At 63.1% G+C, this 15,701-nt stretch overlaps 3 protein-coding genes across 8 annotated transcripts in view; 2 read left to right on the forward strand and 1 right to left on the reverse strand.

The window, feature by feature from the left end:
• Positions 1 to 281: 281 nt before the first annotated feature.
• Positions 282 to 7,397, reverse strand: SPIRE2 (spire type actin nucleation factor 2). 2 transcript variants are annotated; one of them, XM_040571422.1, is made up of 15 exons: positions 7,147 to 7,397; positions 4,353 to 4,390; positions 3,704 to 4,063; positions 3,414 to 3,494; positions 3,171 to 3,335; positions 2,987 to 3,073; positions 2,742 to 2,865; positions 2,461 to 2,630; positions 2,195 to 2,357; positions 1,784 to 1,917; positions 1,506 to 1,640; positions 1,364 to 1,431; positions 1,220 to 1,247; positions 934 to 1,049; positions 282 to 832 (listed from the first exon to the last, which is right to left on the reverse strand). In XM_040571422.1, the coding sequence occupies exons 1-15, from the start codon at positions 7,352 to 7,354 to the stop codon at positions 637 to 639; spliced, it is 2,073 nt and encodes a 690-aa protein (XP_040427356.1). In that variant the 5' UTR covers positions 7,355 to 7,397; the 3' UTR covers positions 282 to 636. The 2 variants fall into 2 exon arrangements, with proteins under 2 accessions (XP_040427356.1, XP_040427358.1); XM_040571424.1 differs by lacking the exon at positions 7,147 to 7,397 and having other exon boundaries at positions 4,295 to 4,379.
• Positions 7,398 to 7,826: 429 nt separating this feature from the next.
• Positions 7,827 to 9,869, forward strand: LOC121076670. The gene is made up of 2 exons (XM_040571177.1): positions 7,827 to 8,034; positions 8,110 to 9,869. The coding sequence occupies exons 1-2, from the start codon at positions 7,936 to 7,938 to the stop codon at positions 8,959 to 8,961; spliced, it is 951 nt and encodes a 316-aa protein (XP_040427111.1). The 5' UTR covers positions 7,827 to 7,935; the 3' UTR covers positions 8,962 to 9,869.
• A 1,982-nt stretch (positions 9,870 to 11,851) lies between these two features.
• Positions 11,852 to 15,701, forward strand: part of FANCA (FA complementation group A) — a 34,814-nt gene continuing 30,964 nt past the window's right edge. Inside the window, exons 1-5 of one of the 5 annotated variants that reach the window (XM_040570950.1) lie at positions 11,852 to 11,944; positions 12,452 to 12,561; positions 13,482 to 13,554; positions 14,010 to 14,152; positions 14,668 to 14,763. In XM_040570950.1, the coding sequence (XP_040426884.1) occupies positions 11,902 to 11,944; positions 12,452 to 12,561; positions 13,482 to 13,554; positions 14,010 to 14,152; positions 14,668 to 14,763 (465 nt within the window). In that variant the 5' untranslated portion in view covers positions 11,852 to 11,901. Of the gene's footprint in view, positions 11,945 to 11,976; positions 12,369 to 12,451; positions 12,562 to 13,481; positions 13,555 to 14,009; positions 14,153 to 14,667; positions 14,764 to 15,701 lie in introns of those variants that run through there. The other 4 variants (XR_005823581.1, XM_040570951.1, XM_040570952.1 and 1 more) reach the window with 4 other exon arrangements.

A 15,701-nucleotide genomic window follows, 5' to 3' on the forward strand; every position in this document is an offset into this window, starting at 1 on the left:
GGGGTGTCTGGGGATGGGGGATTAGGCTGTGGGAAGGGGCAGGGGGACTTCCCCACGGTGCCCCCGGGGTCCACAGCCCATCCCGGGGGGTGCTGAGCATGGCGGGGGGGTGGCCGCCCCCAGCCAGGGCTGCCCCGGGACCCACAGGGCCGTGGCGGTGTGGAGTGGGGCCGTGGGACGGCCAGCTTTGAGGCTACAGGACACGGGACAGCCGCACATCCCCCCCAGCACCCCCCTTCCCGACCCACCCCCCCCGATCCCCCCAGCACAGGAGCCGCCGCTGTGGCCCCGAGGGGCAGCCCGGGATGGTTTATTAGCCAGGGGCCGCTATGTACAGAGAGCCACGGGGCCGTAAGGCGTCCCAGCCCCACCAGGCCTTGGCACCGGAGCGGGGCTGGGGGGGCTGAGGGTGCCCCGGGGGGGCCCCATCCCCGAGGGTCCCCGTCCCCAAAGGGCCGTGCCAGCGTCCCCTCAGCGGCGGGGACAGGAGGCTCCCCTGGGCACATGGGCTGGGAGACACGGAGCCGGCCTGCCGCAGGCCCCGCGCCCCCCTGGTCCGTCAGGTATATAAATATAGAGGCTGTGTGTATCCGTCTATGTATATATGTACATCCCGGCAGGGCTGGCGCCGGGCCCTCACTTGTACCAGGACTCGCAGCGGGCGGCGCGGCGCGGCGCGGCGTTGAGGACGGCCACGCTGCGGCGGCTGGAGCAGATGACGTCGGTGACGAAGCCGGTGCAGTCGCTGCAGACGTCGCGCAGGACGGAGCCCTGGGCGTAGATGTGGGGGAATTCCTCTTCCACGCGGCGCCAGCCCGGGCCCGGCAGCGAGCTGTGGGCACAGAGCGCGCCGTCAGCCCCAGCCGGGGAGGAGGAGGAGGCCGGGAGGAAGGCAGCGGAGGGCACGGGGCCCTCGTGGGGCACGGGACTCACTGGAAGGTTTCCCTCCTGCGCAGCGGCAGGGCTTTGGCCAGCAGTGATCCCGGGAGGCTCTCGAAGCCCAGTGCGTAGACGGGGATGTGAGCCAGCTTCTTGGAAGGCATCTTCATCTGCCGGGGCGTGCAGGTGTCAGGGACAGCACCCGTGGGTGCCATAGTGCCCAGCTGTGCGGGCTCAGCCCAGCCAGCCATGCCCCATGCCTCTGTCCTGGCATCACCCCTACTGACAGGACAGGGATGGGGACAGGGGCTGGTGGCACTGACCCGGGCAGGTCCCTTACCTTCAGGCTGCAGGAGGTGCAGACAGACCTGGGGACATGGAGAGAGGCTGCTGAGCAAAGCCAGCACCGCGGCACCCTCCCGCCACCCTCCCAGCGCTGTGGTGCGGCACGGCACGGCACAGCACGGCATGGCACGGCGCTCACCGCTTGCAGAAGAGGCAGGCTGAGGGCCAGGAGAAGAGGGGGAACTTGGTGCGGCAGCAGCAGCAGACCTGCGGGCACAGGCAGGGTGAGCACCAGGGGGTCAGTGATGGGGCAGCCCGGCCCCTCCAGCCCCAGCTCCCACCTTCCCCTTCTTCAGGCTGTTGTAGAGCTCCTTGCTCTGCTGGAACTTCTCCATCTCGGCCTTGACCAGCACCCTGCGCACGTTGATCATCTCCTCCACCGTGAGGGCCAGGCTCTCCACGGGGTGGCTGAACTCCTGCGGGCAGAGAGGGGCCGTCACCCCGGCACGGGCACAGGGCGCCCAGCGTGGCGTGCCCCATGGGGTCCCCACGCAGTGTGCACCCCGTGCCGGGCTGTGCTCGCAGCCCCAGCCTCGCTGTCCCTGCCGTGGGCACCCACCAGCCAGAGGTGCTTGGAGCTGCTGCTGGGGGCAGCGCTGGAGCCGTCCTCCGGCCTCTCCTCCACGGGGCCCAGGGCAGCACGGGGCGGCGCAGAGCCGTACGGCACCGGGTGGTAGCTGGCGGGGACCGAGCCTGCACGGGCGGGCACGGGAAGGACGCAGTGAGGACACGGGAGGGACACTAAGGACACGCTGCCGCATGCGACCCCTCCAGCAGGTGCCTGCTGGAGGGCACGGCAAAGCCACCCTTGGTGACATGGGGACAGGGGTGCCACAGGGCACGCGGCGTATGGAGTGGGCTGTGGTGGGGCTGGGGGCACTGACCGCCCCGATGGGCAGCGCACGGGCACCGTGGGATGGCGGCCCCTGTGCAGGGCTGGGCTCTTGGGGTGGACGCGGGGTGCAGGTACCTGAGCGGGGCCGGGGCTCGGGCTCCAGCGGCCCCAGCACCTCGGGCACAGCCTGGCCGCCGCTGAGCTCGCTCTGGAACTGGGCCAGGTCCTGCTCCGAGAAGGAGCGGTCCCGCTTCATGGGCAGCCCCAAGCCGGGCTCTGCACCTGGCGAGTCCTCCTCCTGCAAGGCCACGGGGACGGCATCACACGGAGAACCCCGTGCCCCCGTCCTCTGCCGTCCTGGCATGTGCCCCACAGCGTCCCCACCGCATGCCCTCTCTTGCCTCGGAGATGTTCATCTCCTCCATCTCAGCCAGCGTGGGCGCCTTGAGCAGGACGCGGAGCCGTGGGCGCGGTGGCGCGGTGCCGGCCTCCGGTGCGGAGAGGTCGATGCAGGAGCTGGAGGTGAGGTGGCTGGAGCAGGCGTGGGGGATGCAGGGCAGGGAGCTGTAGCCTGCAGATGGGGCCGGAGCTCAGTGCCTCTGTGCGGGGACCTGATGGGGCACTGGGGACCTGCCACAGCTCCAGAGCATCGCCCACAGCACAAGGGAGGCGCTGCCGGTACCTTTCTGGCCCCGGTACTGCGTCTCTACGGGCCGGAGCTTCCTCTCCTGCTTGATCTCCTCCAAAATCTTCTCGTGCAGTGTCCTCTGCTTCTGGGGCAGGGGCCGCAGCCGCCGCTCTGATGCCTGGGGGACGCAGAGCCGGGGTGCTGCAGCTTGGAGCCGCGGTCCCTCGGGGCTCATGGGGAGCCCAGCCTGGGTGCTGCCGGCCACGGGGGCACTGTGGCACCATGGGTCTGGCACCCACCTGCTTGAGTGGGGGCCGGGAGCGGATGAAGTCCAGGATGAGCTCGTGGGCGTCCTTCTTCACCCGGGGCGGGATGTCGCCATCCACCTGGGAGAGGGCAGAGGGGCCGCAGGCAGCGTCAGCGCCAGGGCTGGCCCATGGCACAGCACCTGGCAGGGTGTGGGGACATCCCAGCTGCGCTCACCATGACCTTGCGGAGCTTGTAGTTGCGCGCACGGATGTCCTGCATGAGCATCTCGAAGGGGGTGAGCTGGTACTCGGTGGGCAGCGGGTTGAACTGCTTCTCCTGCACCTTCTTCAGCTTCACGCCGTGCCGCAGCTCCCGCATCAGCTGCACCCACAGCCGGGCCTGGCAGGAGTTCGGGGGGTCAGCACCGGACCCACCACGGCCCCGGTCCCTACTGCAGCTCCTGCCACACCACCGTACCCAGTCTGTGTTGCGCAGGCTGCCCAGCTCTGCTGACGGCCTCTCCTCCACTTCCTCATCCTCGTTCAGCTTCTGTAGCATCTGCCATGGCACGGGGACACCGTCACCCCAGCACGGGGATGCCGTCACCCCACCACAGCACCCAGCACAAGGGGTGCCCAGCACGCAGCCCCCAGGTTGGCACAGCCCCGTGCACAGCAGCACCGGCACCTCCCCGGTTCTGTGGGCAGGCAGCAGCAAAGCACCGCGCTCACCCCAGCATTTTGGGGGAGTTCCCTGCCGGCGCTCACCTCCTTGGCGTCGCGGATCTTGGCCAGGAAAGCTTTGAGCTCCACGGTCTCGGCAAAGAGAGCCCGGCACACGGCCTGGTAGTGAGCCTGGGCTTCGGCGGGGTTGGCGAGGCGTGCGGCGCAGCACCGCATGGCCTGCCCGAAGGTGCGCACGGCCCGCGGCGGCCCCTCGCCGCTCTCCTCCTCCTCCTCCTGCCCCCCATAGCCCTCATCGGCCGTGCCGCAGCCGCTGTCCTCCGAGTCGCTGTTGGTCATCAGGTCGATGAGCTGCTCCAGCTGCGGGCTCAGCTCCCGCTCCTCGTTCTCGTCCAGCCCCCAGTCCAGCGCCCGGTAGATGGCGAAGCCCAAGGACTGCACCATCTGCAAGGAGATGGCATCGCCTGTGCCATCGCGAGCCCCGGCATCGCCCGTGCCACCGAGCCCCTGCGCATGACACCCCATCTGCCGGGGCTGGGTCTCGCCCCCCCGGTGCACCCCAGACCCCATTACCGCAGGGCAAGGGGAGCGGGTGCCCGCAGGAGGGCACGCGCAGAGGGGAGGCATGGCCGAGCCATGGCACCGACAGGGAGCGGTGGCAGACGGCCAGCTCACCCTGCTGGGGCCAGCGAGGAGATGCAGGGCCTGGCGAGCGCCCCGGGCCCCCACATACCTGTGCTTCAGCAGCGGGTGTCAGGAGCAGGGGCAGCGCTGGGGGAGAGGAAGGCTCGGTCACTGCGGGGCTCCCAGGCTGGGGCTCGCCCCACGTCACCTCATGCTCCCCTCCGCACCTGAGCTGGGAGCCCCACTCCCATCCCGAGCTGGCCCCATGGCTGGTGCAGCCTCAGGGTGCTGAGCCCCACGCCCTGGCCCCCAGCACCGGCCGATGCCCTGCCTGCCAACAGCTGGAGCCGGAGGGAGAGGTGGCATGTTGAGGGGCACGTTGGCTGGCAGCATCACCCCATTAGCGCTGGGACCAGGGGAGCAGAGTGCTCTGCACCCACGGGGCGATGCCCCCTGCATGGCCCAGGGCTGTGGGTGCTGGCTGGCGGGGTGCAGCAGGGACCGGCAGAGCACCCACAGAGTGCGACCCCGCGTGCGGTGCGGTGCGGTGACGGGCTGCGCTCAGCTGACGGCGCTAACGGCGCTCCTTTCACTGCAGAGGCAGCGCGGCTGGAGTGCTGTGCACACACACGGGCACTGTGCACACACACACGGCACTGTGCACACACACGGCACTGTGCACACACACGGCACTGTGCACACACACGGCACCACACATACACAAGCCCTGTGCACACACAAGCTCCATGCACAGACACAACAGCCCCGTGCACACTCACAAGCCCTGTGCACACTCACGGGCACTGTGCACACACACCAGCCCTGTGCACACACACACGCACAAGTCCAGGCCACAGCCTCACGGGCAGCTCAGACCCTCCTGGGGAGCACGGCAGCCACAGGACGTCCAGCAGCAGTGGCTTTTGCACCGACCCCGAGGGAGGTGAGTGCCCAGATACCCCCGGCTCGTCTTTCCCCAGCAGCAGCTGCAGAGCAGAGCCACTTCCCGGGCCCGGGAGAGCGCAGGCCATCCCCCGTGTCCATTACCTCTCCATTTAGCTGATCGATGCAGCAGCCCGGGGGAGAGGTGGCTCAGGCCACGTGCCGGCCGTGGCCAGGCGCCCAGCCCAGCACCCATGGGGCAGGGTGAGGCCAGCTGGGACGGGAGCGTGTCCCACGGGACCCCATGCCCCAGCTGGACCACATCAAATACCGTGGGATTCTGTGTCCGTCCCTAAGCCCCGCCAGCGGCCCTGCAGGGGACGGCATCACATCCCGCATGGTGGCAGAGGAGCCGGCCGAGCCGGCCACGGGGAGGAAACAGAAAATCTTTTCCAGGATGCAAATCAGGGACGAAGCGCCCGCGGCTGTGGCGGGACGGCCACACCTGGAACGGCAGCGCCTGCTGCTGCCATGGCAAACGGGGCCGCTTTGGAGGTGTTTGCGCAGCGCTCACGTGCCGGCTGCTCCCTCGGGCTGGTGGGGCTGGGGCCGGGCATCCCGTGGGACCTGGAGCTGCTCAGGCGGCTGCTGCCGGCTCACCCGGCCCATTCCTGCCCCACACCTGGGAGCAGCTGCCAAGCCGCGTGCCGGTGCCCGTGCCCTACCTGCGGCAGTGCTGGGACTCACCCGTAGCCCCTCGAGCACCGGGCTGCAGCAGCGAAGGGCCCGGCTCCATCCCCCTTCATTCCCCGTTCCCCCGGGGTTTTCCCTGCCCGGCTGCCGGCAGCAAGGACGCGCAGCGACACCGCAGCATCCCTGCCCGCTGCCAGCAGCAGGGACGCCCAGCGGTGCCGCAGCCTCAGCCGGCCGTGAGCAAGGACACGGGGTGACAATGAAGTGTCCCTGTGGGGCCGCGAGGCCCCCAGGAGACCCCACGAATGCCAAGCACCAAAATCCATCTTGGGGCACGCGGGAGCCAGCGGTCGCTGGTCCGGGGCTGTCCCCACGCTGTCCCCACGCGGGGCGAGGCGGGGGCTCAGCCCTTCCCCAGCTCTGTCATTAGGCACACGGTGCTCAGCCCCGCGCCGAGCCACCCAGCGTTGCTGCTGGCACCCGGCGGGGCCTAATTACAGACCATAAACACAGCCGGCCCTGCCCAGCAGCGCCAACCGCCCGCAGGGAGGGCACGGCCACGAGTCCAAAGGTCAGGGACGGTGCTGCCCCAAAATGCCCCTTCCGGGTGCCCAGGAAGGGGGGAGGAGTGGGGTCCGAGCGTGCACCCCATCCCGTGGGTGTGCTGCGTGCGCGCTGCGTGCCCGTGTGCGTGCAGGTGCGTGTCCCCACGTCTGTCCCTGCCGTGTGTCCTGCCTGCCCTGAAGGGCTCCGTGTCCCGGGCCCTGCACCGTGGGCACCCCGCACCCCACCGCCCCTACCCCCCGTGCCACGCACACCCTGTGCCGCGTCCAGCCTCGCGGGGCACCCAGCAGCCTCCTCCCCGGTGCCGGTGCCGGTGCCGCACCGGGCCTGGGGCCCTGAGCCACCGACCCGCTGCCGGTGCCGGTACCCGCGGTGCCGGTGCTGGAACCGACCCGGTGCCGGGACTGAGGCTTGGGGTGCGCGCCCCCCTTTCTCCGCCCGCCTCACCGGGGTCTGTTGGTCCCGGTTTGCCCGGTGCCAGCCCCCCAACCCCCCGGTGCCTTCCCACCCCCCGCTGCCCACGGAGCCCACCGGCTCCCGCAGCGGTGCCGTCCCCCTCCCCGCCCCCCTCCCCGCCTCCCGCTGCCGGTTCCCTCTCCCCTCTGCGCGCCCCCCCCCCCGCTCCTCCTCACCGCTCCCGGTCCCCCCCCCCCCCCGGTTCCAGCGGAGCTCTCCTCTCCCCCCCCCGGGCCCCGCAGCACCCCCTACCGGTCCCGGGGCTCCCTCCCCCGTGTGCCCCCTCCTCCTCCCCGGCCGCCTCTCACCGGGCGGCGGTGCCGGGAGCGCCACGCTGCCGTCGGCTCGGAGGCGGATGTCGGCGGTGCGGGGCGGCGCGGCGGGGGCGGCGGCGGCGGCGCGGCAGGCCTGGAAGCAGAGCGCCCACGCCTGCTCCTCGTTGAGCGGCTGCTCGTAGCACTTCAGCACCTCCTCCAGGGACAGCTCCCGCGGGGCCCCGCCGCCCGCCCGCGCCATCGCCCCATCCCCGCGCCTCCGCCGCCGCCGCCGCCGCCGCCGACCTCCGCCGCACGGGCGGGGCGGGAGGGGCGGGGGGGCGGGGGGGGAGCGGCTCGGCCCGGCCCCGCTCGGCTCGGATCTGCGCCGCCCCCGCTCCCGGCTCCGCCCTCGCCGCCGCCGCCGCTCGGGGCGCGCACTGCGGCGGGGGGGGGGGGGGGGGGGGCTCGGTTCGGCGCGGCTCGGTAGGGCTCGGTACGGCACGGCTCGGCACGGCTCGGTACAGCACGGCTCGGCACGGCCCCGCAGGCTGCCGGGGTGCAAGGGCCGGGTGCTGGGGGCGGGGCTGGGCGCAGGGTGCGTGCAAGGCGCAAGGGCGGAGGGTGCGCGGTGCGGGGCGCACGAGCGGGTGCAGGGCGCAGGGTGCGGTGCACGCAGGGTGTTAAGGGCGCGGGGTGCGCAGCATGCGGGGTGCAGGCTGAATGCGGGGTGCAGGGCACCCAGCACAGTGCAGGGCACACCGTTGCACGCAGGGTGCTGGGCGCAGGGTGCACAGCAGGCGGCTCCATGCAGGGTGCGGGGCACAGCCGGGTGCAGGGGGCATGCAGGGTGCAGAGCGCAGGGTGCACAGCACAGTGCAGAGCTCACAGCTGCACGCAGGGTGCGGGGCGCAGGGTGCACAGCAGGCAGCTGCATGCAGGGTGTAGGGCACAGCTGGGTGCAGGGGGCATGCAGGGTGCGGGGCGCAGGGTGCACAGCGTGCAGCTGCATGCAAGGTGCAGGGCACAACTGGGTGCTGGGCGCAGGGTGCATGGCACAGGTGCATACGGGGTGCAGGACACAACGGGGTGCAGGGTGCAGCGTGCGTGAGTGCAGGTGGGGTGCATGGTGAAGGGTGCAGGGTGCAGGGCACGTGGCTTTGTGCAGGCTGCAGGCCCACGGCGGGGTGCAGGGTGCAGAGCAGAGCTGTGGGACAGCCCCGCCACGGGGCTGTATGGTATGGTACGGCTCCTGCCGCCTGTAAGGTCTGGTGTGGCCACCTCAGAGGTCAGGCACGGCCACGGCTCGGGGCACAGCCTCAGACCCGAGGCATGGAAGCCACAAGCTCCGCGGGGGCCATCCCGCGTCACGATGCGCAGCGAGCTGGGAAGGTGGCTGCAAGGACACAAGGAGCTCCCCGGGAGCCCCTGGGAGCACTCAGAGCCAGGAGGTCTCCTGGGGAAGTGTCCCCGTGGGCTCTGCGCAGCCCTGCATCGCCTGCGGAGGAGGAGCAGAGACCTCGCCAGCGTACGGGGCTGGGGCTGAAAACCAGCGACCCGAGCACCAGGGTGGGGAGGACCAGAGGCAGCGTTTCTGGGGTGTCCGCGGGCTGCATCCTCTGGAAGAGGCCCGGGGGCAAAGGCAGGCAGCGCGCCAGCAGCCGGCAGCGTGGTGCAGTGCTGTTTTGGCATGGCCAGGAGCAGCAGAAGCCAGGTGAAGGCACCGAGGTGGGGCCTTGGGGTATCTCGCTGAGCCGATGTCCCGTGGGAGCATGGCGGGGGGGGCACCCACAGAGGCTGGCGTGGCTCAGTGCCCACAGCAGAGCAGGGAGCGGACGGCCTGCTGTGAAAGGTCAGGCAGCAAAATGAAGCTCATCATTATGAGCTCCCCGTTTGCATGATGCATAAAACCCACCTCAGCTCCATTAAGCCATGAGCAGAAACTGGGGCCACTGGGGCCTCCCGTCTGTCCCTCGTGGCCAAAGGGCTGCCCCGGGACACCACGGCTGGGACTGTGCTCGAAGTGCCATGGCTTGGCTGAGTGAGAGGCTTCCAGCTAGGGGAGAATTCCCTCCTGGAGACCCCGAGCAACATCAGCTCCATCTTTTGGAGAAGGAAATGGTAGAACTGAGCTGTTGAGGAAGGCACGGCTGGGAGGTGCAGCCCTGCCTGCTGCAGTGCCCTGGGACCGGGGAGGCAGGAGGATGGATGCAGATCATCTGTGCACCGGTGGGATCGCCCAAATGCACCATCAGCTGGGCCAGGGTTTGGGGAGCACAGTGGTGTCTGACCCCTCTGGGGCCACCACACTCACTGCCATCCCGACTGCCCCTGTGGCTCAGCCACAAAGCCCCAGGAGCCACGGGGACGGGGAGCCGAGGCAGGACGGAGCTCCAGCTGCATCGAGAAGGAAAATGCAGCAGATCTTGGCCGTGATGCCCGTGTCTGCGGCTCGCTTTCTGCTCAAACGAGTGCGATTTGAATGTGACATTCACCCTGTCATCAGCCGGCTTTGTAGCCTGCTTTGGCAGCGACAGCAGAAGGAGGAAACCCAAGCACACTGCCCGATGCGGGGCCGAGCCGGCTGCTGGCTCTCCTGCTCCCCAGGACCTGCTGCTGCCTCCAGACACAGCCAGGGCGGCACCGCCGGGGCTGGGCGCGGGCCTTTGGAGGCAGCGATAACCCAGCTGGCAGGATTCGTGGGAGCGCATTTGAATTATAAGGCGCAAAGCCCTTCGCTTTGGGTAAAACTGTAATTAACGTGAAATCAAGATATAATTAAAAGCTACCGCCTTGGAAAAAATCAAACAAAAGCCAAGCGTATATGTGCATAGGGGAAATTTAATTAAAAATGAAAGAAATAGGAAAAAAAAAATGAACAGATTGGGAAAAGGTTGCAAATCACTGCAGGAGTGTCAGATTTCCCCACTTCCCACCCCCCTGCGCGTCGAAGGGCAACGAGCAGCAGCGTGGCGGGGCCAAGATGTGGGGCAGAGCCGTGCCCTGGCAGCCTGCAGCAGGGCTGTGCACAATGTTTGTTTTCAGGTAATACGCTGCCTGGGTTTCCTTTGTTGTATGCAAAAAAATTTCCTTGAACAGCCCCAGGAAGTCAAGATGACAGTGCACAGCTCCCGTGGGGCTGGATGCATGTATTCAGCTTCCTTAGCTGCTGCACTGAGCTTAGGACCGTGAAAGCGGTGAGTGCTTGGTGAGGTGGTGTGCTCTTGGGGTGTGCTGTGTGCTGGTCTTGGATGTGGCTGGACTTGGACATGCCTGAGCTCAAGGGGAGCTTCTTGGCGTTGCCACTTCAAGCACAACCCTTGGCTGCGCCTCCTCTCACCTTTTTGGGGGAGTTTCTTGTCACTTTGGCCATTTGCAGTGGTGTTTTTGCCCAATTTCCTGATGGTGCAGGATGTAGTGGGCTGCTTACTGCTCTGAGGCATTCTGGCACTCCAAAATTCCCATGCCAGCCCATCACTGAACCCCGATCCTCACTCCTGATCAAAGCAGCCAGGGGCTGTGAGCACTGGTGGCCAGCCCTGTCCCCAGGCACCACCGAGGAGCAGATGGATGAGGCTGTTCCTCTGGGCAAGCGTGGCTCATAAGCGTGATGCTGAACAGATCGGGCTGGATTCAACAAAGCTGCCCACCTTCAGGGTCAGTTTTATCGCAGAGGTCTCTGGTATGACTGGGTTTCACCTTCCCATTGCCGGGGCACAACCAAGGGGTGGGCATGAGGCCCCCAAGCTGCTCACTCTGCAGCTGAGCAAAGGCACAGAGGCAGGTCCCTGGGTCGGATCCTGCTCTCAGAGCAGCTTTATGTGGCCCAGCAGTGCAGCTGGATGTGCCCTGGTGTGGGAGGAGAGCCTGGCCGGAGCCACTGCCTCGGCAGGGTCTGGATGACGGCGCTGCAAAGGCAGCAATGTTGAATCACGGCGTGCTTGTTAAGGCTCCATTTCCTTTCTAGATTCTTCTTCATTAATATTTTAATTAAAACCAATCCTCTGAGCAGACCGCATTAACTCAGGATACCTCACAGATAGTGCGCTGAAGGATTAAATATAGCAAGAGCTGCTCTTCACAGGCTGGTAAACCAGTGAGGCTGCAGCAACCTGCCAGGGATGTTGGTAAGGGAGAAATTTACTGTTTGATTGTCGCACGGAGGGGAACGACCTCCCTGGCCAGGAGCGTGACAGGGGACAGACGGTCTGCCACTTTCCGCAGCCTCCCTGGCGCTGTGGCGGTGGGAAGGAGAGGCCGGCGGGCTGGGGTTGGCACAGCGAGCACAGGGCCGCAGCCCCAGCGCTGCCGGGAAGGGATTTCAGCTCTGGTGGTGAGGACTGCGGGGTCAGCCCCTCATGGGGCTGTGCTGCCATGAAAACCTCCCAGGGCCAATTCCAGCACGGGGCTCTGGACGGCTGCAGCCAGCGGGCGAGTCCCCGGGGTGAATCTCCATCTTCCCCGGGCAATGCTATTGTTCCACACACAATGAGCTGCTTTTGTTCCACACACAGCGAGCTGCCACCTCCTGCTCTGTACCCTCGGCAGCCACAGGTACCCTTGGCAGCCACAGGTACCCGGTGGCAGCAGTGACAGTCCCACACACGCGACCCCAAGAGACCCGCCACCTCACGCCACCCCGCCCTCCCCAACATGGCAGCCTCCTGCCGCCGCCACTACCAAGATGGCGGGCAGGAGGGCGGGACCACGCCTCTTCTAGCCAATAGGCGAAGGGAGGCGCCTCGGCGGGCGGCCAATGGCGGCGCGGAGCGGGCGGGTTGGTTTGGCGGGCAGCGGCTGGGCGCCGCCATGATGGCGGGCGCGGGCGGGAGCGAGCTGAGGGCGCTGCTGGGTGGGTGCGGGCCGGGGCTGTCCCGGCGCTCGGGGGAGGGCTGGGGGTGTCCTCTGTGACCGACAGCTTGCCCTTCCTCTGGTTTGGGGCTCCCTGGGGCTCCAGGCAGCCCTGTCCTAGCTCCTCGGGTGCCCCCAGCCCCTCAGGTGCTGCCTGCCCCTCTCAGGAGCTGCTTGCAGCGCCCGGCGGCCTCAGAGCCCTGAGGTGGAGGCGTCTGGTGGAGCTGTCTGGTACAATTTGGCTTGGGCAAGGCCAAGGCCGACGGCTGGCAGTGCCTGGCAGCCTTGGCTGCACTGGACGCCTCATGCCAGTATGTGTTGAAGGCCCCAGGATTTATGTGCCTTGCTGCTGTCCTGCTGCTGCCCGCTGAGGGTCTGGGCAGGACCCCCTTGGCTCTGTCAGCCCTGTGTGGTGGGGCAGCGGGGTGAGAGAGGGAGATCGCCTCAGCGAGGCTGTCAGCGGGGGCCAGAGCACGCTTTGGTTTTAAAATAAACCCAGACTTCTCAGCAGGGAGAGCCAGGAAACGAAGAAGCACCTTTGGGAGCGGAGCGGAGCTCCGTGAAGCAGCTCTGCAGCTTCTGGACCGCCATCAGAACCTGAACGACCTCCTCCTGGAGGTAGGAGCGGGACAGGGACCTCGGGAGATGCCTGCTGGAGAGGGATTTCCATCAGGGTCATTCCCAGGGCAGATGTAAAATGAATGTCCCAGGAACACATTTTTCATGATAAGTGAAAAGGAAAAAACAGCACTGTGGAAGTAAGCTGAAGCTTAGAGGTCTGCTTTGCAGAAATTAGACCTCTTTTTTTTGTTATTGTTATAGACTAAAAATGGTTAAGCATGGGACAAATGGACAAGTGGAAATCCAGCACCTGTCTGAGTGCCAGAATTGCCTTTTTGTGTATATAGGGGAAAAAAAAAGCTGGAGAGGCTATTAGGTTTTCTCTGAATTACCAACCATTTCTGACTAACGTGACTGTCTTTATGAAAACCTGTGCAATTTGTCTGCATACATGCTTAAGCCAAGATTCTGTCTTGGCCACGTTCTACCTTCTCCTCCCACAGTAGAGAAAATTTTTGATTTTGATAACTGGAGTTGGCCATTCCAATACGTACCATAGTTCAGCCACAAGAATGTTTCTTTCTCTAGAGAACGTGTGTCTTTATTTAAAAACAAATAATAAGGGGAGGGGTGATTTAACTATAAGAGGATGCAAAGTTTTGCTATGTTCATCAAATATTTATGACACTGTGACTGCACGGACAAGACTTTGTGTGCTGATCTGTTGGGTGACTATGGACAAGGAGCTCTGACCTGCATCTCGCTTTCTCTGAATAAAAGGAACTTACTTATATCTCTTGCAAGGTGCCTTAAAATCCATGGTTTACCATGACTGTGCAGGAGCATGGTGTTAATTTCATTTCAATTGCTCCAGCCCCATGGAATGCCTGAGCTGCTAAATATGCTTTAGAGGGAATATATTTGTAAAAGTGTGTAATAGACATCTGAGACTGTTAATGTTTTTGTTTTGCTTGCAGGTGGAAGATTTAGTTAAGTCAGCTGGAGAGAGTGGCAAAGAGCACCAGGAAGCATTGTCGGAATCATTTATTGGTGAGCAAAAGAACATTGGTTGCAGACAGACATGAAAAAGATCTTCACTTACGAATTTCTGCCTGTTAAACGCAATCCCGATTTTACTTCCTTCTCACTGTTCCTGGTCTCCCATTCAGCTGCTTGTTTCTTACTTGTCCAGGGAATGGCACCCCCGGCAAGGTCTAGTTTTCGAATATTTTGATTATTTTAAAGTGTTCCTGTGAGTCTTGCAAGATTAAAATACAAAATTCTACTTAGTAGGGATTTTCCATTTCTACGTTTCTTCTGCCATCATCTTATGTACAGTAAAGGAATGATGCTTGGAAATATAAACGACTTGCCCAGTACAACAAATGATATCAGTGCTGGAAGGAGTTTTAAGACCTGGGATTTCTCTCTTCACAGTCATGTATTCACACACTGATTTTTATTGCGTGCTGTCAGGTTTCTGCATTGTGGGTTTTTGGTTTTAGTCTCTGTTCTGCAGGAACAGGCCTCAAGATTGGGTGTCCCCGCAGCAGTCTTGGCAGCCAAAAATGCTGTCACCAACATCGAGCGGATCTGTCAGCCTTCTGCAAGCCCCTCCCAAGTACCTCTGCTGAACTTGGGCCAGAGAGTAAGCAAAAAGCCTTACATTTAGCTTATCAAGAAACCAGTATTTGTGTGTCTGAAATGCTTGTAGAAATATGGCACTCTCCTGTACAGGAAAGGAGCTACTTTTTGACACCTTGGAAGTGAAGTTTCCTGTCTGTTACTAGAGTATCTCTAAGCAGGCCCTGTGCTGTCACCTCTAGTGTGTTCCCTGGTGTGGTTTGGTCTCTCTTAGTCGTAGTTCTATGTTTATCAATCTTCTCAGTTTGCAGCGTAGCGAGGTGTGGTGATGGTCTTCTGTACAATACCTGTGCCAGGACTGCTGGCTCACATCGCCTCTGAGTAGCTGTCAGGTGCCTGTGCTGTCAGCTGGGCTGCCTTTGACTCAGCCTTGAGATGAAAGGTGTGGGCCTTCCCCATGAATTCTCTCCACCATTCAAGTCTTTGAAAAACAGGAAGGGGGAAAAAAAAAGTTATTTTTGTAAGAATGCGTTATTTACGAGGGAAATTATTTCTGCTTATTTTTTGGGGTGATTCCAGAAGAGACTGTCTTGCTTGCTTCAAACAGTCAAGGATTTGTTGGTGAACAACGTGTTCAGTCGCTCACACTTCTGTCAAGAAATATGGAAAATGCAGGTAAGAACTCGCAAAGAAATCTTGCTGTTACAAGCCATTTAGGTTTCTTCCGTGGAACTGTAACCTGGACTAGTGATGCTGTGATCTGCGTTCCGTTTTCTTTGGTGTTTTTTTGTAATCTACAGTAGTCTTGCTATTGCTTATCCCTGTGTCAGTTGTGGGCGACTGTCGTCTTGAATTTCTCCTCAGAATGACTGTGGTCTTTCTGACCTTTCAAAAGCATGAGTTACAAACAGCAGAGGGCTTGGTTGTTGTTGTCTGTTCAACAGCTCCCAGTTCACTGGGGGCTTAACTGCCCCTGTGGCAAGATTTGCTTTATTTTTGACGAGGGCTTAATAGAGGTTTGGAAGAGTCATTAAAACTGTGTGACCAGTTCTGCTGAGAAACTGCCACAAAAGAGAGTTGACGGCGTCTTGGTGATCGAGCTTTTTGTGGAGCCAGGCAGGCAGGTTGCCTCTCTGAAGGAGATTTTAATCCGTTTCCGTTTGTACTGAGCACCGCTGGTTTTCTGTAGCTTTTGGAAGCAAGGAAGGGCATGACAAATGTGGTATCTGGAGTTACAGCATGGGTAGTGGGATTAAACTCGTCCGAGGTGACACTGCAGCTAATACAAGCTTTGGAGGGATCATTTTCTCTCCTATTTACCTTCACTCCTTACTGTTTTCAATGAAATATGCTGATAACTCTCTGTCAGGTGGTGCATAGGCTTGCTGCCCAGGTCAGTGCAGACTCGCAGCTGGCTGTGGGGTGGCGCAGCCCCAGAAATCCTGCGTGCGCTTCGCCAGCGGTGCTCAGCGGGTCTCTGGCGTTCTGGTTCTCTGCTCCGTTTGTCTGGGAATTGCGATAAGCCTAAGTGAGTTCGTGCAGCGAATGGCTTGGGAGAAATATGAGAGCAGATAACAGGTTGCATTGCTTCACAAATGTGTTGGCTTGATTTC

The sequence above is a fragment of the Cygnus olor genome, chromosome 12 (genome assembly GCF_009769625.2).
Source record: "Cygnus olor isolate bCygOlo1 chromosome 12, bCygOlo1.pri.v2, whole genome shotgun sequence".
Classification (NCBI taxonomy): domain Eukaryota; kingdom Metazoa; phylum Chordata; class Aves; order Anseriformes; family Anatidae; genus Cygnus; species Cygnus olor.

Bases quoted from the DNA above. Each gene is read 5' to 3' on its own strand.
- SPIRE2 (XM_040571422.1), bottom strand. From the start codon at position 7,354: ATGGCGCGGGCGGGCGGCGGGGCCCCGCGGGAGCTGTCCCTGGAGGAG. The intron at 4,064-4,352 runs GTATGTGGGGGC...ATCTCCTTGCAG, and splicing joins CACCCGCTGCTGAAGCACAG to ATGGTGCAGTCCTTGGGCTT. The intron at 1,432-1,505 runs GTGGGAGCTGGG...CTGTGCCCGCAG, and splicing joins ACAGCCTGAAGAAGGGGAAG to GTCTGCTGCTGCTGCCGCAC.
- LOC121076670 (XM_040571177.1), top strand. From the start codon at position 7,936: ATGCAGGGTGCAGAGCGCAGGGTGCACAGCACAGTGCAGAGCTCACAG. The intron at 8,035-8,109 runs GTGTAGGGCACA...GCTGCATGCAAG, and splicing joins AGCAGGCAGCTGCATGCAGG to GTGCAGGGCACAACTGGGTG.